Here is a 21671-nt window from a genome sequence, read left to right on the forward strand (position 1 = left end):
ATTTTACAGCCTTTTAACTTAAAATACTTCATTACCTTGACACAGTCATGAGGGTCTGCATGATCTCTATGATGTTATTTCCTGTTTTGTTTGTTTTTTGAATGTGTGTTGGTTGATTTGGCGGTCAAAAGTTGGTTGAATACTATTACTTTGACAAAACTTAGTTTCCTTCTTTTAATGAGGGTTTTTCTCTTCATTATAATATCAGGACAACTGCATCCCCCTGACATTTGAGACTTTATGCCTTCAAAAAAAGTCCAAATGAATTTTAATTAAGAAATTATCATAAAATACTGTCGAATATTCAAGTGATCGTATGGATGAATTGCATTTGAATGGATTTTTGAATAAATGAACAGATGAGCATCATGTAATTGACCCAACTATGCACGTGTCCTAGTTTTAAACTGAGTGCAATTAATACCAATTGTATCTCAATTAAGTTCGAGTCAAAACCTTTTATCCCCGTTGCATATTCTCGACTGCACGTTTAATCAGACACATCTATATTCAAAAGCCAAAATCTAATTTGAAGGGATCCCATTCTATTTATGAGGTTGATATTGCATTGGTTGCAACGATCAGCATGTGTGTGGCGTGCTGTAATAATGACATTAGAGACCTCTGCTGTTCTTTGTTGGCTGATTAATCCGCCATTTGTCACCATTGTTTTACGCAGCTCTGGAAAGTAAATGTTGTTGACACACGACGGCTGTGGCGCAGTGGTGGTTTTTGTCTAGACAGGTGCTGTGATTCACTCTCTCAGTCATCTGGCTCTCTCTCCACAGCAGTTCCGACACTGTTTAATTAGTCACCGATGACTGTTGCGGGTTGTTCGGCTCCCGTGGCTCTGTGGAGGAATTGGCAGCGAGCAAACATGTTCTGAGGTGTTCTCCTGAGATGTATGAGTCCTGAGGGAAGCTTCCTTACAGAGGAATGGCGCTCGATGGGTCAAGGATGCATGCTGAAGTCTAGATTGCAGTGTGAACATGTATTTCCGTGATTCCTGTAGAGGATTGTGCAGGAGTAGCAGAAGGGTTCACGTGGTGGGTCTACCTACAAGGAAAAAGCTCAATGTGAATTTAAATGATGGTCTTGTTGTGAGTGATAACAGGTCAATTCAACTAATTCAGATCACTATAATTAAAGGTGTTACTTAGCCGATTTTCAATCTGCTTTGTATTTTTACAATGTTGGTATGTAAATGAACAATGTTTACTTGTTCTCTGTGTTACCTAATCCCAGAAATTCACGTTTATTTATCAGCAAAAGTCTGTCGAATGACACGAAACACACCGTCCAGTGAATTTTGAGCTTTCGTGAAAACTGTAGATTATATCTCTGCATGTTTGTATTCCCTGCCCAAAGACAGTCGGATTGGCAGAGGGTTATTAACAAAACGGTTATCATTAGGGTAGGTTTATCACTGAAAATGTTTTGTATCGTACTCTTTAAACAGCATTGTGGTAAAAATACTATGGCAACATCTTTCCTACCGGCAAGCGACAATGTTTTGCTTCGGGATGTTGGGCAGAAGGTGCTCTCTGTTCTTTATCTTCCCAATTAACTGACAGAATGACAGTTTCTTTCAGTTTTTCCCTTCCGTTTGGCCTAAAACATTGTGTTCGTGATCATCCAGTTTGAAATGTTAACTACAAACACAGAGGTTTTTTAAGATTTACAAGTATTTGCAGCCTTTAGCTTCCGCCTACAACACGCTGAATCTTTCACTGGAGACCGAAACTTTTACTCTTTGAATTCCTGCACCTGGGAACAATACAAGTTGACACCATTATGACTAAAGGTTTGCTAAGAAGTATTTCCTACTAAAGCAAGGCGGTCATTTACTCTGGTCTAGTGCATCCATAGCAGACTGGTGGGAGTGGCCTTGAACAGCAACATGCCCAGTGCATTATGGGTGTTGAATGTTTCCTTTCTCTAGTCAAATAGCACTGATTTCAATCCTTTTCACCTTTCTTCCGTGTACTCTCTGCGATTCACCGGCATCATGTTGACAGATAAGGACATTTAATTACAGAATAGATCTGGCTATGTAAGACTATAGTTTGAATTAATCTATTTTCTTTGCATGACACATTGACATCACAGTACAGAATGGCCCTTTCGCCATTATCCTGAACATTGTATAAGCATTCGTTTCACGTGTCATAGAAGGGAAGAGAGATTCTTGGGAACGCACGTAAATGTCACATGCTTTGGATTTTCCTGGCAAAAACATCCCGAGTCCATCACATAAAAAATCAGTCTACAGGATTTCACAGACAACCTGTTCGGTGAAATCATCAATACATGAAAAATCTTACATATAGCCATTTTAAGTCATTAAATTGAAACTTTTCTTTTGAACAACCATATGAAACCAACACAGGTTCTAAAACTTAACACATGTTTTAAGCCAGGGGTCTCCAACACGTCGCTCGCGAGCTACGTGGCCTGATTGGAGGTAGCTCGCCAAGGGCCATTCACATATCGCGTCTTTTGCGCGCTCAAGTTCGTTATTTCAAATAATAGAAGCGACGCGCTCATTTTTTCCAGGCGCAGCGAGTCAACATGAAGGATGGGGGTGCACCCAAACATTACGGGTGGTTTTTTTTCTTCTCCGTAAATAATTCTTGTAGCAGAGCTTAGCTACAGCAAGCGTTTTTAGGTGGTGGAAATCAATTAGCTATTAAAACTTCTTCGTCGTTATGGAGAGCGCAGTGGTTGCATAGCAACGACAGACGCCACGGGAAAATCGGACCGAATTTTACTATTAATAATAAAAGATAGTTTAATGTGCATTGTAAATGTCAGTCATTTATCTTTTTTGACTCATTCTTTTTATAAAAATGATTTAAAGGCTGAAAGGTTTATCTTTTGAGGTTCATCTTTTTATAAAAAACTTTTTTGTCAAAACTTTATTTGAACTTGTACATGTTAGTAGATAACATGTTGCAAGACACCATCATTTTTAATGTTATTATTTTAATGTTTATGTAAACAAAAAGTGCATATTGATGCTAAGTTTATTTGTTATTTGCTGGTTTTCGACATAAAACTTGGTGAATTGGTTTTATTGTGTAATATTAGTACTTTTTGAACAGGATTATGTGATAACCGTGATCATTTTGGTCACTATAATCATGAAATAAAATTTTCATGCCATTTCATCTCTAGTTATCGTGCTCTAAAATCAACTATAATTATGTGTTTTTACAGTATAATATGCAAAGTACAATTTTCTATCATTTTTTTTTATCTCTGATTCTGTTCTTTTCTCTGATATTTAAGGGTGACATATATAGGCCTACAAAAACTAATTTAGGTCTAAAACAGTTTGGATAGTTGTTAATATGAGAGTTATGAGACGCTATTTAAGAGATTTAAGTATTGTATTACATGAGTAGCTCTCGGCCACTTTCATTTTTAAAAAGTAGCTCTCAAATGAAAAAAGGTTGGAGACCCCCGTTTTAAAACTATAGGTTTTTGAAGGATTTCTTTGTCTTGGACCCTTTATCATTGCCCCATTTAGTGTTAAAAATATATTTTAGTTTTCTCAAATATGATGTGTGCTTAAATGCAAACCTTCAAATTTCACAAAAACTTTTAATTTTGAATGTACAGATGACTTGTAGTGAAGGAATATCTTTGTCCTTCTTGCTATTTGAGTCAACAACTCTTTCCATAGTGAAATGAGATTATTGAATTTTTATCGAATTAGCTTAATGCTGATAATGAATTCAAACACACAAATTCCTGCACATCCCTGTCATGTACATATATTAAACACTTCTGCGAATTTCCGCCTCATGAATGTGAAAAACACATGCAGACTCCACTTGGGCCTAGTCATAGCTGTAGTCTAACTTTCACTTGAAACTTTTTCACATTCCACAGTGCTTTAGACATTGAAACTTTTTATGTTATGCATTGTTTCAAAATGTGCTACAGTGCCTCAAACAAATGCTGAGTCCCTTTGATCTCTTTCTGTCTTTGGCTCTTCCACTCTCTCAGGTTTACATTCCCTGCAGAACCGCTATTGTTCTGGCCAACGAGGAAATCGATTACTGCTAGTGAAACACAATCAGCGATTCACCGCGAGATGGAAAGCCAGCACGCTTCAACCTACCTCCATTCACAGCGTGTTTGCCATCATCCTTTACAAACCACACATTTTCCCTGTGAACTGCCACCAAACTCAATTGAGTACAAGATGTTGTGAATACCTTCTAGGCCATTTCATCTCAGGTAACTTTTCCTGTCATTGTTCACACATTAATAACGAAGAACATCGCTCTGCTCTAACTTAGATAAAGTTGAATCAAAATCAATATAACCCCACTATTTCGGTTTTTCAAATGCCTAGGTTTATTTGTTTCATATTCAGATGCGTCTTGCTGTGGTTAGTTGTGGTTATGCGTGAAATTACTATTCAACAGTAAATAATGTTGAAGTTGATAATCACTAAATGATAATTTGACTGTGGCCAGTATTATAAGCAATATTTGTCAGCACTGTATTTGTAATACCGTAAATAATTGTGAAAAGTAAATATAATTAATTGACAATAAGTGTGATCTGTCTGCTATTTAATTCGAATATGACTCAAGCACTTTTTGACATTCTATGTCAGTGATGGGAACTGTTCTGTAAAAATATGAATTTGAACCATGTATTAATTCATCCAAGTTCAAAAAATCATTCAAGAAGGTTCAGTTTCATAGTGAGCTCAGTTGAATTATATATTTTTAATACATAAACTCTGTGTAAAGTCATAAAATCTAAGTTATAGGTTCTGACAGGCTGTTGTTCAGTGCCTTCAAAGTGTTTTCAATCATAACCAGGATTAGATTATATTAATTTCACTTATTAAATTAGATTTTTTTTTTATTAATTTAAAACAAAAGCTGTATTAATAAAGAGATAATATAGCTTGTGCTAATAATAATAATAATGAATTAATTTTCAGTTAGAAGACTGAAATTTCCGAAATTCATGTTTTATAGTATATTTTCCACTTTCTCTTCACTGACCACAGATTTTGTAGCACCGATAGAGATCCAAAAATAAGTCTGTGTGCAGAAATATATGCATTATTATCCTGAAGCTTCTCTCATCAAAGCGTCATAGGAGACACTTGTTGCTCATTTTGCTCTGTCTTGTCGTTTCGTGGTTCAAAGAATCTAAAATTGCCCTTATTGAATTTGATGATTGTAGATGTGCAGTAATATAACCTGTTATACTGAGAAATGGCTTTCCAGAAAGCATCTTGAATAAAGGTTTACGCTTATTCTAAATGATTTTTGTTATTTCGAAATTCCCGCATTTATTGTCGAATGGTTTTATTTATGAAAATTGAAACAAAAGCATTAAACGCAGTCAAATTCAAAAGTTATCCTTGTGATGGTCAGCATATATGTTTGTGTGCAATGTTAAACACTGGGCTATTTGTGTGTGTAAGCCATATTAACTGAAATAAAGCACTTCTAGAAAGAAAGAAGGACTGCTGGTTTCTTGCTCTTATAGAGCTCAATAGAGTTTTGGAAGTAAAATCATATTCAATTCTCAATTTTTAGCATTTAAATTAGCATTTTAGTTTGCTGTTGCAACAAATACAAGCTCAAGAATGACCACTCAAATATTTAACTAATGACAGAGTCAATCTCCCTTTACGATAAACTAGTCAAGTATAGCTATCGTCCCCTTGGAATTATAAGGTTCTATCTGACATTTTTGTCAAAATTGAGTTATTTACATATTCTTATTCTGTGACAACTTATTTACATTATGTGATGTTTTTTTTTTAAGTTGTGTACATTTTGGGACTTTTTATTGAAAAAACAAAAAGGTTCTATCTACAAAGTCGAACTCTAACTTGGCTCTATAAGGTTCTATCGGCGTGAGCCAATCAGCACTTCGAATGCACAGAAGAGGACCAATCAAAAAATGAGTCATAGAGAGTATAAATCTGTGTTTTAAAAAAGGAGTCACAGAGAGTATTATAGTTCTGTGTTTTAAAGGGATAGTTCACCCAAAAATGAAAATTCTGTCATAATTTACTCACCCTCAAGTTGTTTCAAACCTGTATGAATTTTCATTTTTGGGTGAACTATCCCTTTAAAAAATGAGTCCGACATTTTTTGTGATTATATAGTCAGTGAATCATTTTCAATGATTATTAAACTATTAATTCATTTGCTGAAGCATGTCTGTTTTCTTGCAGTTTTTAAAGTCTTAAAATGTCTTAATTTTTAAAATTTTAAGCCTTAAAGGTCAAATAGTCAACAATTTAATTGATGGGGTCTTAATTACAACAATAAGCGTTAGCATGATGTTATTTCAGCCATACTGATGTCTAGAGAGAAAGCCATTTTACCTGGCCCACTTTAGGTGGAATAAAGTCCTGCTCAGATGTATTACAGTAGCTGCTTTCTGTCTAAACAAAAGAAAGATTAAAGTAACAATTTCTGCAATAATGTGTTTAATTACCCACCAAATTGGTATCAAAAATTAACATCTGCACTGGACAAAATATTTAGACCTACCTTGCTTAATTTGAAATGTCCTAAATACATTGAAGTGCTAAAAATATGAAATAAATGTCATAGAAAGGATACAATTTTACTTTTTAACACATGTTGAGACATTGTTACAAAATTAATAATTTTATATTTAGTGTTCAAATAATGTTTTGGCAGATAGAACCTTATAATTCTAAGCGAAAAGTGTTTTTTTAGAATTAGAAGGTTCTATCTGCATTTGACCCATTCCAAAAATCCCCATTTACAAATTTGAGAGGATTTTGATATTGTATATTTAGAATACATTTAGGGTCCCTGTTATTTTCAAACTTGTTCCCCATATAAATTTTCCTATGTAATGCAAAAACTTTGAAGCTCAATATCTCAAAACTGCTCAGAACGCAGATAGAACCTTATAATTCCAAGGGGACGTAATGTTGATTCAGTTACAGTATGTAATGTGCAATTCTTCATGGGATGAGCGGATCATTCCCTCATTAAAAGAAGTACAAGATATCTGTTTTCTATTTCTCGATTATATTTTTACTTTGAATTATTTTTTATTTTATTTATTTATTTGTTATTATTATTTGGGTCTTTGTTGGTTTAGTTTAGAAGTCTTCACTGAAGAATTTTAAAAAATGTGTATGGAGAAAATAAATGTTATTTTAATGATGACAACAACAATAGATATTATACATATTCATTAGGTGTATAATTTCACCTGACGATAAAGTCCCTGACAGAATGTTGATATCCAACAGACATAGAAATACTCTATGGGTCCCATGTAGTGATATGATGAGGTGTTTCGCCTCATAGTTATTACTAAATCATATTTTATCACATACTATTTTTATCACGACATCATTTTTATTTCAATATATATCTTTTGTGTTCTCTCGCAAACATTTTGTGTTCCCCCGAGAAACTTTGTGTTCGCTTAAAGTCTTAAAAGTTTTGCGAGGGAATGCAAAACATTGGGGAGAGGAGGGTGGCCCTCCAGGAGCAGTTTTGGAGACCCATGCTTTAGGGGCTCAGTAATTGACCAATCAGAAGCCAGAACCAGAATTGGTCCCTTTTATTATGAGATGTATGCAACTCGTCGTGCTTCTAAGGTAGATATTTGCCTGTTAGTCTGGATGGGCTTTCACAGCCATTGATCGCAGGCAAATTTGCACTGAGAGCTTGTCAGGCTTAATGCAGTGATTGTATATAGAGATGTTTAAAAAGGCTTTGTCTAGTGACAGTGACATCTTTATCACTGAGATTAACAGATCAAGTCTCTAAAGTGCTCAAAAAACAGACAACAAACCATATCCTCACGCATTGATATACTTATTCAAGGCCTTTTTATAGCTTACTCCATTAAAGTGTTATGTAACCCACCAGTGCATGTTTATTTTGAGTAATATTTATTGTGGTAAACTATGGAAAACCATTTTCGGCTCAAGAATAAAATGTAATTGTGAGATAAAGTTATTCTTATTCAGCTGAAGTCAGTTCAATGTTGATTCAGTTCAGTTCAATAAGTTCATCAAGTGAAGTTTACCTATTTTCAAGAGTCACATTATGAGATATAAAGTCCCAAGAGAAATAAATTTGCAGTTGTGAGGTATTAAGTTAGAAAGTACTAATGGTGAGAAACCAAGTTGCAAATGTGAGATATAGTCACATTGCAAGATATAAAACCACCAACAACAAAAAAATCACAATTGTGAAATATGAGATGGAAAGTCACAAATAAGATCACAATTGTGGGATTTACAATCACTAAGAGATCACAAACATGAGAAACAGAGTCACAAGCAGTGTTGAAAAAGTTACTAAGTTGCATTGTTTTCCCATGTTTTCACTGACGGCTCTCCTGTCCGCATGTTGAGAGAAATCGGGAGTAAGAGGCAGAAGCGTTGTGTGCGCTGTGTAAACATGATGATTATTGTAGTTCTGGACTAAATGTGTGACCATTTACTCATCTCACTCACACGCACAAAAAAAAAAAAGAATCTGATTCAGTATTCATCACAATTAATAAAAACGGTGAAATGAAAACTCAGAATATTACACAAACCTGCAATAATTAAATGTTACATAACATAAATATACTTTATGTATTTAATCTCACTTTATTAAACAATGTCTTTGCTGCTGACCTTCCATGATCAACCAAGTGTTGTTCCTTCCTTCTCCTGTGTCCTATTCTTCTGTGATCCGGAATGGCAGCACAGCTGAGAGGGTAATTTGAGCTGCGCCCTCTACTGTTCAGGTGTAAATCTGCATTTCCTTTTACATTTGCGCTTTTGGGGCAAAATTGACTAAACGGGGTAAATTAGTGTGAGAGAGCAATTCCAAAAAAGCGCTGATGGGAGTGGAAAGTTTTGCGTGTAATCTAGCAATGTCATGCAAATTATGTAATGCAATATTGCAACTCACTACTTTTAAAAGCTTTCCTGTAGCTCAGTGGTAAGAGCATTGCGTTAACAACGCAAGGTTGTGGGTTCGATCCCAGGGGATTGCACATACCTATGTATAAATGTATAGGATAATGCAATGTAAGTCGCTTTGGATAAAAGCGTCTGCCAAATGCATAAATGTAAAAGTAGCATTCCCCAACACTGGTTGCAATTATGAGATAAAAACATAAATATGAGGAACAAAGTCGCAATCACGAAAAATGTGATATAAAGTTACACTGCACTCTTACACCGTGTCTTAAACCAAGATAAGATTCCAGCAACAAATAATTTGTCTGTCCACACTAGACACGACACGACTGCGAGATGAGTCAAAATCAATCAAAACCCACAGCCAATCAGAACAGCGTGTGGGCGGAGTCCCACAGCGTGTGGGCGTGAGTGCACAGCACCAGAGAGTAATCCTGATGGCAATCGCAAGAAAATGGATAAGTAGGTTACATAATCAAATTCACAAATATTACACCATTTAAACATTATTAAAAATACATAGGCTATAATGAATTTAACACACTAAATGTGTCAGGAAGGTGTGTCTTTACAAAGATGTGTAAAATACGTGTAAGCACGTGTAACATTACCACATTATGTGCTATCCTTGGCTGCACACATTGTGTTAAAAAAGGTATCTAAAACAAAACATTAGCATTTGACAAAATAAATATAAAGTCTGTGGTTGATTATCTTATTTATTATAATGAAATATCAACAATTAAATTCAATCCAGAATAGAACAATACAATTTAAAGCAGTCTAAAAGGAAATGTAGGACAACATAGGACAAAACAGTTCTTTTCACAATCTCATTAAGTAAACATAACCCCACCTTCAAAATAATTTCACTTATTTCCAAACGTGTTTGGATTGATGTATATTGGTGGCCAAAAGTTTAGAAAATATTAAGCATTGTAATGTTTTTGAAAGAAGTCTCTTATGCTCACCAAATATGTAATTTGGTAGAAAGATACAGTAAAAACAGTAATATTGTGAAATATTATTACAATGTAATACAGCTGTTTTCTATTCTGTTTTTCTATTTCTGTTTTTCTCTATTTGAATGTATTTTAAAATGTAATTTATTCCTTTGATGACAAATCAGAATTTTCAGCATCATTACTCTAAGTCTTCAGTGTCGCATGATCCTTCAGAAACCATTCTTATATGATGATTTGATGCTGAAGAAACATTTCTGATTATTATCAATGTCTGTACTCCTCCATCTTTTCCACAGCATAGGCCAAAAAGTCAACCTTTGGGAATAAGCATTTTTTGTCCACCTTTGGGAAAAAGTAAATGAACCTAAACCTTAATGAACTCCAAATAAAATGTGGTGTTCTTTTGGCGCACCTAAGAAATCTATTGGACGTCTCGATGGACCCGATTTTCCCCTTAAAATCGGACAGGAGGAGCTCTAGGACGGACTAGCGGGGTAACCTCGGGTTCACTGCCTCTTCAGTCCACACCCCAAAAACCCATTTGTTCGGAAGCTCTAGGAATGGAGTCGACCCAGTCCGCACCCCACAGAACCTCGAGTTTAATCACGTCAAACTCACTACTCCACCACAGACCCAGGCCATCAGCATGGTTTCATCTCTCTTACCCAATTCTCAGTGCCATTTGAGTTCAGTTTAGAATAAAAAGGAGGATGCAAAATAAAATGGTGTAATCAGTCGGACATACAGTGGCACAGCACTCATTCAGTGAATGCACAGCTAAACAGATGTGTTTTGAGTCTGGATTTGAATGTGACTATAGTCACTATAGCTGTAGGAGCACATCTGATCTCTTCTGGAAGCTGGTTCCAGCTGTGGCTGGCATAACAGCTAAAAGCCGACTCGCCATGCTTAGAGTGAACCCTTGGTATTTCCCTTGGTATTTGGTACCCTTGGTATTTCTAGCTGATATGATCCTAATGATCTGAGTGATATGTTATATTCAGTGAGCATATCTGCAATGTATTGAGGTCCTAGGCCATTGAGTGATTTATATACCAGGAATAATACTTTAAAATCATTTGTAAATGTAACTGGGAGCCAGTGTAAAGACCTGAGGACTGGTGTGATGTGTTCATATGTTCTGGTTCTGCTCAGCGTTCTGTATAAGCTGCATCTTATGGTCTTCTTGGGAAGGCCAGTGAGGAGTTACAATAATCCACCCTGCTGGTGATGAAAGCATGCACAAGTTTCTCTAAGTCTTGTCTGGAAACAAAGCATCTAATGCTTGCAATATTTTTCAGATGATAGTATGCTGATTTAGTTATTGCTTTGACATGACTACTGAAACTAAGGTCTGACTCCAGAATCACACCGAGATTCCTGACTTGATTTTTAGTTGTTTGACCCCTAGAGTGAAGGCATGAGTTCACCTTGAGAACTTCATCTTTGTTTCCAAACACAATAACTTCAGTTTTGTCTTTGTTTAACTGAAGAAAGTTTGCCACATCCAACTGTTGACTTCATCAATGCATCGGCACAGGGAGTCAATGGGGCTGTAATCGTTAGGTGATAGGGCTAAGTAGATCTGTGTGTCGTCTGCATAGCTGTGGTAAGAGATTTGGTTCTTTTTCATTATTTGGCTCAGTGGGAGCATACAGGTTGAACAGGAGTGAGCCTTGAGGGACTCCGCATGCCATGGATGATTTTTTTATACCTATACTCACATAATAACCTCTCCCTTCTAAGTATGACCCGAACCATTTTAGGACTATTACAGAAAGCCCGACCCAGGTTTCCAGCCTGTCAAGAAGTATATTATGACCGACAGTGTCAAATGCAGCACTGAGGTCGAGTAGTTCCAGAATTGATGTTTTGCCTGTATGACTATTTAACCGAATATCGTTTATTATCTTTATGAGCGCTGTCTCTGTGCTGTGGTGCGGTCGGAAACCAGATTGAAAATTGTCAAAGTATCTATTTGAGATTAGGAAGTTGTTCAGCTGATTGAAGACTACTTGTTCAATGATCTTGCCTATGAAACGGAGATTTGAGATTGGTCTGTAATTGCTCAATATGTTGCTATCCAGATTGCTCTTTTTCAGGAGGGGCTTGACAACTGCAGTTTTAAGGGACTTTGGAAAACTCCCAGAGAGAAGCGAGGAGTTTACCACTTCTAGGAGATCTGCTTCTAAACAGTTTAACACACTTTTGAAAAAGGAGGTGGGGAGTGTGTCAAGGGCGCAGGTTGATGTTTTAAGGTGCTGTACGGTTTCTTCCAAAATTTTTTGCATTAATTTCTTCGCAATCAGACATAGTAACTTTCTGCGGATGTGGTCTGATCTGTCTGACCCCAGTGCCACACGAGGATATGCTGATCGCCTATCTGATATTTTTGATTTTCTCAGAGAAGAAGGAAGCAAACTCATTGCATTTGCTGTCTGAGAGCAATTCACTGGGAATCTGGCTTGGGGGGGTTGTCAGTCTCTCTACAGTAGCAAAAAGAGTGCGTGTGTTATTTATGTATCTGTTTATAATATTTGAGAAGAAAGTCTGTCTAGCTTTGCCTAGTTCCACATTGAAACCATGAAGGCTGTCTTTATAGATGTTATAATGAACTACAAGTTTTGTCTTCCACCACATGCGCTCAGCTTTTCTGCATTGTCTTTTCATATTTTGCACTGCTTTTGAGTTTCTCCAAGGTCCCTACAACAACAGACTGGCGTGCATCTAATAAATTATCCATTCAAGAATGTTGTACAAGTTTACTGCAACAACGGAGCCGCGAACTTCAAATACTTTTGAAAATCCAGCGTTTAGTTGATCCTGGTTAAGCGCTCATTGTCACAGTTGTAAGCACTACGGCGTTCTTCTTCCACAAGGGGTTTTGGTGTCACGGCATTTGTTTCCAGGCGGACCGATAAAGAACACGACACGCACGTCTCCCGGACATCCTGTAGAATTCACCCAATCAGATTGCAACTTTGAAGTGTTTCCAGACAAGTGTGACATATGCATCAGTCCCCTGTTCCCTGGATGCATGCGTGTCCACAAACACAAATGTGCTCAGTTCTTCTTCAGAGAAGATCGCAGTTCCAACACTATATACAAATATTAGAGGGAAAGAGAGAGAGAGGAGAAAACATCACAAGCATTACACAAGCATCAAATTGTTTTTAATCTCCATCATACTATAATTCAGAATATATATTTGTAAGTAACACCCTTTTGTCAGCATATTCAAACATTTCAGCTGAACTGTAAATTAAATTATGCCAGATTCAATTGTAATACTTACATTTCCTTAATTCTCTCCAAAAATGCTGAGATTTATAAATGCTAACAGATTTATAATGCTAACAGTTTTGTTAACTTTTAAACTACACATAGATATGTGTAAAATAGGTTATTTTTTTCTATACGTTTTTAGTTAATATTGACACAAAATGTGTAAATTAGAGTGTTACACATAATTTGTGTAATTTTTCGACACATTCCTTCTGTGTGGGATATAGACTAAAGAACAGTTTTTTCCCCAGAGCTGTCTCTTTATTAAACTCTAACCCTCATTGATCCCACTCCCCTCATATACTGATTGACTCTCCTCTCCCTCCTCACACCTGCCTCCATTTTGTTATTTGCAATACTATAATGTTCATTTGCACTGCTGACTGTTATTATAGTAACAACTGTTTGCATATGCATCTTGCACTACTACCTTGACTGGAATATGCTCAATTTGCACTGCCGACTGTTTATTTACAGTACCGACTGTTTACATATACATTTGCAATACCGTACTTTAACTGTAATATGCAATTACTTCCACTGCACTTTCACTCGGATAGCTTCTGTCCAAACTTTATTTGCACTACTTTAAATCCATTGTTATACTGCTCATTTTAGCCTAACTTATACATATATCTATTTGTAAAATTCTGTTTATAGTAATAGCCATCTGTATATTATGCTCACATTCTGTTTATAGTAACACCCATCTGTATATATATTCATAGTACATATCTATCTGTAAAATTCTGTTTATAGTAACAGTCATCTGTATTATATTCAGTACATATCTATCTGTAAAAATTCTGTTTATAGTAATAGCCATCTGTATATTATATTCAGTACATATCTAGCTGTAAATTCTGTTCACAGTAATAGTTATCTGTATATTATATTCATAGGACAAATCTATCTGTAAATTTTTGTTTATAATAGTATTCAACTCTATATTTATTCAGTACATATCCATGGTCTGCACTTATGGAACCACTCTATATCCTGCACTTGCTGCTATTGCACTTCTGGTTAGACCTAAACTGCATTTCGTTGCCTTGTACCTGTACTTGTGTAATGACAATAAAGTTGAATCTAATCTAATCTAATCTAATATAACTTCATTTCATTTGTCATCGGAAGTCGTAAAGTCCTAGTTCCCAGTAGGAACTTTTAACTTCGAGTTGCAACTGGGAAACTCTGAGGAATCGCAACAACCCTGACTTCAGACTCCAATATGGCTGCTCAGCACATTAACCCTAATGAAACAGTAGAAATACATTGTTTATTGGCACTTCTGTTTGTCTGTGTCTCAATAAACTCAGTGATGCCCATCCAATCTCTAACATGATACATTGGTGTTTGTTATCTGTGCAAAATATAATTTTTTTTATGTGTTTGTATTTCCAAAGAGCAAGTACAACAAAGGTTTGCCTGGATGCGTCCATCTTAGTTTTCTGACCTGTGTACTGCAACAAGGTCACCTCGAGTGTGACGTCATTCCCAGATACGATGTCATTCCAGAGCTACAAGAATTACAAGAAGCAAAGTCACAATATGAGATATAAAAACACAAATGTGAGAAAGTCACAGTTGCGAAATATTAAGTCACGCTGTAAGATATAAAGTCTCAATTACAAAAAAAAGTTGCAATTGTACAATTTATTTATTTATTTTTTACTCTGAGGTAGGACCTGGTTTCCATATAATCAGTGTACAATACCAGCAGAAAAGCGATTTGATTCATTTCTGTTGCAAAAGGCCCTATTTTAACAGCTCAACCAAATGGTCAGTTTTACATTTTGTTGGCTGAGCGCAAGAAAACATTCCTATTCCAAACCCATCAGTTCAACACGAGTCCTGAACACCTCGTTTACCTTTATGTAACACCAAAAGGGCTTAAAATCCCTCTCTGGTTTGCTAAAAGCTTTGAGAGGGCCACTTTGCATAAATATCTGCCTCTTCCACAAGGACCATTGTGAATTTGAAGGAGGACGTTGTGCTTAATCGTACCTTTCATCCTGACCAATGGCATTTTCATTAGAGTTCTTGAATTGAATGTGTTAATCTAAACGGGGGGAGTCAACAGGAGCGCTGGGACCGTTTTGTTTCGCTGGTCTTTTGAGCTAATCAAGTCTTCGTCATTAATCACCGCTGTGACTGTGTGGAACTGAAGAGCGGCTGAAGGAAGCTGCGACCTCACACTCCCACACAAGGTCACATGTGGACAATGGCTTCTTTTTATGCGCATTATTCTTCCTCCGTTTTTTGCTCTCCTTCATCTGCTCTTCCGTCTCCACATGCTGACGCTCCGTGTAAATCATCCGCTTTCATTGACACTTGTGTGATATATGTTTGGCCTTTAATGTAGAACAGAGAGATGTGCTCTGCATCTATCTTCCATTTCCCTCGTGAGTCGGATAAACTTGCATTATCTCACTGATGAGCCAGCAAATGGCAGTAATAATGAAATTTCACTTGGGTTTTGTCAGAGCTCCTGTCCCCGAGGGCTGCATTAACAATAGTGCTAGACGGGGATGAAGCTCCAGGTCTGTGATTGGCTGTGAGGAAGTTTGGCTGGCCATCGGGAGCACCTGAACTTTTCCCGATGAGCCGATCGGCAACACCCCAACACTAGTGGTGCACCTGAGAAACAAAGATCAAAAGCCAAGCAATGAAAAGGCTATAGACCTTATTCACAGCAGCGCCATCTTTGATTTTTAATGGGAATTAAAGCGAGGTTGTGAGGGATAGACATGCATCTCTTCAGTGGATTGTACTGTTATTGGTCTGATGACGCAAAAATATCTTTCCAAGAAATTTCAGTAGACAAAAAAAAACATGAGCTGTGGAAATAAGCGATGGAGAATGACGGATGCCATTGGAAACATGCTGATTTATTATCAGTGTTGGAAAGAGTTGTACAGCTTAATATTTTTCATAACCTGAGATGATGACCTTTCAGGATTCTTTGATGAATAAAAAGTTTTTAAAAAGAACAGCGTTTATTTAAAATAGAAATCTTTGTTAATGATATACTACCGTTGGGCTCAGTCATTTTTTGGAAATTAATACTTTTATTCAGCAAGGATGTGTTAAATTGATAAAAAAATGATAGTAAAGATTTATATTGTTAGAAAAGATTTTTATTTTGAATAAATGCTGTTCTTTTTTACTTTTTATTCATCAACGTATCCTGAAATTCTATCACAGGTTCCAAAAAATATATGTTAAACAGCACAACTGTTTCCAACATCGACAACAAATCAGCATATTAGAATGATTTCTGATCATGTGACACTGAAGACTGGAGTAATGATGCTGAAAATTCAGCTTTGCATCACAGAAATAAATTATATTTTAAAGTATATTCAAATAGAAAACCATTATTTTAAATTGTAATAATATTTCACACCCCAGTCCAGCCCTGTCTCTCCTCTTTTAGGGACAGAAAGAAAACACTAATGATAAAACTATTTAAAGTAAACTCCTTCAGGCAGTCGTATATGTGCAATAATCGTTGCGTTTCTGGAAACATGTTTGCTTGGTTTCAAATAAGTCAAGTGTTGTTCAGATGTTGCAGGCCATTCTCAAAGGTTCTGTGAGGGACACTGGCTGTGGTTTGTTCTAAAATTCATAAAGGGATGTGAATAAAGCACAATTCTTTCACTGTTCGCTGGCGTTGTACTCAGAGTTTGTGTAATAATGCTTCCATCTAGTGGTAGGAGTATCTCAGCACCCTGCGTTTACTGCTTCTTCTAGGCTATGAGGCTGGCTATGACCAGTTTCATTTAGCTTGAAAGCGCATTCTTATGCCATATTTAAGAATGCTCATATTAATAGAATAACACTTATTGGATGACATTGTTTATAATAAAATGTAGGTGTGTGTGTGAGTGAAAGAGTTATGAATTATGCATGATTATTCTGACCTCTACGGGTGCATTCTCAGAAAAAAAATGGTACAAAAGCTGTCACTGGAATGGTACCATTTAAAAAGGTTCTAATATGTACCAGTAGGTACTAATGTTTTGGTACCAATATACCTTTGAGGTGCTAATATGCACTCTTTAGGTACAAAGTACTTTTTGAAAAGTTACAGCCCCAGAGACAGCTCTTTTACCTTTACCTCATGACAAAGTTTTCCTCAAATTCAATGTTTATGGTTTTAATTGCTTTGGTCCAGTTTAAGTCTAAGTGGTACATTTTCTAAAAATGTAATTTTTACAAAAGTCACTATTTTCACAAACCAAATAAATGTTTCTAAAAATCCTTTCACAATGCAATCCACATAAAACTTGACATTTGCTTCTGTCCTCGTTCATTGTTCATCGTTATTTTCACACGTTCTGAAAAACTGACCTTTCTAATCACACTGGTATCACAGCCAGTCATTCAAACCTGCTATTGTGCTTTTATATAGTTAGTAAATGTTTCTTTCTTCACAAATATTGTTTCAAAATGTTTAATTTCATCTGAACTGCCAATTAATTCACTAACAGGATGCAAGATACTTATTTTAAATGCATCAGTCACTGAAGATGTGACACTGCCTTGAGGTTTTCTGTCAATTCCACAATCTGTAAAAATAAAAACATTTTTAAAAATGACATGCAGTATAACCTTGTATAACAGTAATGTGTTATATACAGTAAGTAACATGCATTATGTAATCAGATTACTTTTTTGATGTAACAAGTAAAGTAATGCTTTCTGTCTTTACACTTAACCAGTTTTCCCTGATGGGACACACTTACAACAAATAAATGTTCCTCAAAAGCTTGTGTCATTTGATACTCACATTTTAAAGGGATAGTTCCCCCAAAAATGAGAAAATGTGTCATCATTTACTCACCCTCATGTCGTTCCAAACCTGTATGAGTTTCTTTCTTCTGTTGAGCACAAAATATATTTGAAAGAATGCTGGTAATGGAAAAATTTAAATGGCACTTTGAATCTTCAATGACCTGAAACTGGTTAACAATTGCACTTTTAAATGTATGAAAATTAAAGCTGCGAGACTGTCATGATACTAGACTTCCTGAAAGAATTATTGGAATGAATGCCCTAATACCCACACTCTCTGTCTTTACACTTAACCAGTTTTACCTGATGGGACACTCCGCATACTTGTAGTTAGGTGATAAAAAAGCAGGTTGTACGTGAGTTCCAGAACATGACGAATGATGGGATACACTTAGCCTCAAATACCACTGTTTTGAAGGAATAGTGTGAGTGAAAGTTTCAAGCGACTCATAAAGACAAGCCTACACTGGCGTATATCGATGTAGCCTGAAGAAAGAGTCTCTGCATAGTGATGTTTCTGTACTTTAGCTCCACTTGTTTGAATGTTTTCAGATTGTGTGTGTTTTGAAAGTTGTTTATTTCTCTGAACACAGTAGAATATCTCTCATTACAGGCTTCCACAGTTGCTACAACAAAGGATCCCTGTGTTATTTGTGAGTCAGCCTACAGATGTTTGAGTTTGGATAGGGTGCATATTTTGGGGAGCCTTTTTCCAATGTCAAACTCTGTAAATCAAACTATCATCAAAGGTTTCTTTGAACAAATTTGCTAGAATAAGGGAGCAGCAAGAGAGTTGCAGCAGTGAAAATGTATACAGCTCTGTCTTTACTCAACATAGTTTTGATTTTATTGCCAATTTACTTGTTGCTTTCACTCTGGTAACTTCTGTATTTGCACTAAGATACCTTTAAAAGCATTTATGAACAGCTTGAACTTGTTGCAAAGGGACATGTTTCACCTCGATCATGTGGATTCCTGTTGAAATGACTGGGTTTCTCTGGCAAAAATAAAATAAAATACTAACAAGCAACAGAACCAAACAGGGATTATATACATAGTTAGCAATGAAACACAGGTTAGGCTATAATGGGTTTGAGTGTATGCAGTTGTATTGCAAATGTAATGTTTGTCAATTGAAGGACTTAGATCTATGTTTAGTCAAATATATTGCAAATTGTTCTGAAATAAAGGCAATCATGTGTTTTCATCTGTGTGTTTTATGTGGTTGAACAACCTATAGAATTGCTTAATAACTAGTCCAAAGCAATTTCTAGTTATGATTACCAAATAATACATCTTAGTTTACTTAATATTAAACACATTTTAATTGACAGAATCTTTGCCTTCGTTTTCTAAATGTTTGACTGTATTCTAAAAATCTACAAATATTTTAGTTGAACGAACTATAAAACTGGTTGAGCAAACATACTTTTTAGAGTCCTAATTTTTAGAGTTTGGGCCAACTAAACATAATAATTCAAGTAACATTTTGAAAAGAGAATTTAGTGAACGTAAAAAATCTGTGGAACCACGTAAGGGGCCGTTTACACCACACCATTGTCAACTAAAAACCGAAAAATTTGTATTCAATTTGGCTGTACATTTTCACGTCAACGGATTTTTGGGGCCTAAAAACGCAAACTTTTGAAAATGAGTTTCAAATTTGCAAGTTTTGGAAACCTATATCATTGTTGTTTAAAGGAGAACTCCGGTCAATTTTAACATTGAGCTCATTTTTTTGTAAATTTGTAGTGCTGTCAATACAGAGAACAACGACAAAAATCGGTGTTGCCTACACCGTGTTATCCTCTTTTTAAAATTTGCACCCTGTTGACTTCAATGGGGCATATTTTAAACCTGCTTTTACCCTCTTAACATCCTTGATGTGTCATTACAAGTGCCCAGCCAATGTGAGTGATTCCTTTAGAGTTAACACGGGTGAATCGAACTGCAGTAGATGTGAAAGATATGAAGAAAAATGAAGTTATTTCGGCCAGCGCTCATATCTGTATTTACATCCTGTTTTCGGTTGAAGTCCAAAGTAGTCGATTGACGAGTTCACGCGCATATGTTTAGTTACCTATGATCACGCGCGTGAACTCGACAATCGACTACTTTGGACTTCAACCGAAAACAGGATGTAAATACAGATATGAGCGCTGGCCGAAATAACTTCATTTTTCTTCATATCTTTCACATCTACTGCAGTCAGATTCACCCGTGTTAACTCTAAAGGAATCACTCACATTGGCTGGGCACTTGTAATGACACATCAAGGATGTTAAGAGGGTAAAAGCAGGTTTAAAATATGCCCCATTGAAGTCAACAGGGTGCAAATTTTAAAAAGAGGATAACACGGTGTAGGCAACACCGATTTTTGTCGTTGTTCTCTGTATTGACAGCACTACAAATTTACAAAAATATTTGCTCAATGTTAAAATTGACCGGAGTTCTCCTTTAAGTAAAAAATGACATCATGTGCATGCCTATTACGTGTTCAGTCTATCGGTGCGTAGTGTTTCTTTACAAAGTGACATCGCCAACTACTGGCCTGGAAGCAGAACACTGCAAAAAAATATTTAAATAAATTTCAACATTAGAATAAGAAATAATGTGTTGTTTCAACTTAAAAAAGTATATATTCGTGCTTGACTTAAAATATTACGTTTAATTAACTAGTTTAGTTAGGTTGGATATTTAATTTATCTCAACAAATTTTAAGTTGTTACATGTATAACTAATTGCAGCAACATTTTTTACAGTGAAAACAGTGTTTTTACTTGTTTTCACAGATCTGTGTGAATGAGGATCGTTTTGACTACGTTGGCGTCTGTACGTGAAAAACGTGAAGGAAAAAGCCTTTACGTTTTACATTTTTGTTGTGTAAATGTAATAATTCATTGAACTTTTTAATGGTGTTTTTTGTTGTTATATCATGTTTGATACATCACGCATTTATGGCTCATATATGATAATATGGAGCTCATACATGAGGAGAAAAAAAAAATCTCAGTTTGAGAATCACCCAAAATGAGCAAAAATATCCAATTTGATGCAGTTGCTGATATATGGCCAAAAAAATAAGATGAAATTCTGATAATGTAAATCATTGAGATCTTTATAACAGTATCAGATTATTACATAAAATGAATTTTAAAATATCAGTCACTTTTTATCTCCTAATAATGTATAGGTCTAGTCTTAATATTTAAATGCCTATAGTTTTATGATCAAAGCTCTAGTTTTTATTGTAGGGGCAAACCATTTAATGCAATGCAATACAATGATGATTGAGAGATGAACAAATAAACGTTCCTCAAAAGCTTGTATCATTTGATACTCATGTTTTAAAGGGATATAATTTTGATTTTAATTTTTCTGTTACCAACATTCTTTAAAATATCTTCTTTTGTGATCAACAGAAGAAAGTCATACAGGTTTGGAACGACATGAGGGTGAGTAAATGATTACAGAATTAAATTTTTTGGGTGAACTATCCCTTTAATATGATTTTTTTTTTTTATTTAAGAAGAAGAAAAAAAAAGATGTAGTTATAATTTAGAAGCCTTAGAAATGTGCGAATATAATATTATACAGCATGGGGCTTTTAACTACAACTTGCATGAGCAGAAACTATGAGAACACTTTGAATAATA

General features: G+C 35.7%; 1 protein-coding gene and 1 long non-coding RNA gene across 2 annotated transcripts in view; one reads left to right on the forward strand and one right to left on the reverse strand.

The window, feature by feature from the left end:
• Positions 1 to 4688, forward strand: part of gbe1b (glucan (1,4-alpha-), branching enzyme 1b) — a 146274-nt gene extending 141586 nt beyond the window's left edge. Inside the window, exon 16 of the mRNA XM_082181172.1 lies at positions 4015 to 4688. Coding sequence (XP_082037298.1) covers positions 4015 to 4074 — 60 coding nt within the window. The 3' untranslated portion in view covers positions 4075 to 4688. The remainder of the gene's footprint in view (positions 1 to 4014) is intronic.
• A 649-nt stretch (positions 4689 to 5337) lies between these two features.
• Positions 5338 to 7081, reverse strand: LOC309507139. The gene is made up of 2 exons (XR_014209037.1): positions 6953 to 7081; positions 5338 to 5693 (listed from the first exon to the last, which is right to left on the reverse strand). It is a non-coding gene; the product is annotated as an uncharacterized lncRNA (long non-coding RNA).
• Positions 7082 to 21671: the final 14590 nt, after the last annotated feature.

The sequence above is a fragment of the Leuciscus leuciscus genome, assembly GCF_965113295.1.
Source record: "Leuciscus leuciscus genome assembly, chromosome: 9".
In the NCBI taxonomy this organism is placed as follows: domain Eukaryota; kingdom Metazoa; phylum Chordata; class Actinopteri; order Cypriniformes; family Leuciscidae; genus Leuciscus; species Leuciscus leuciscus.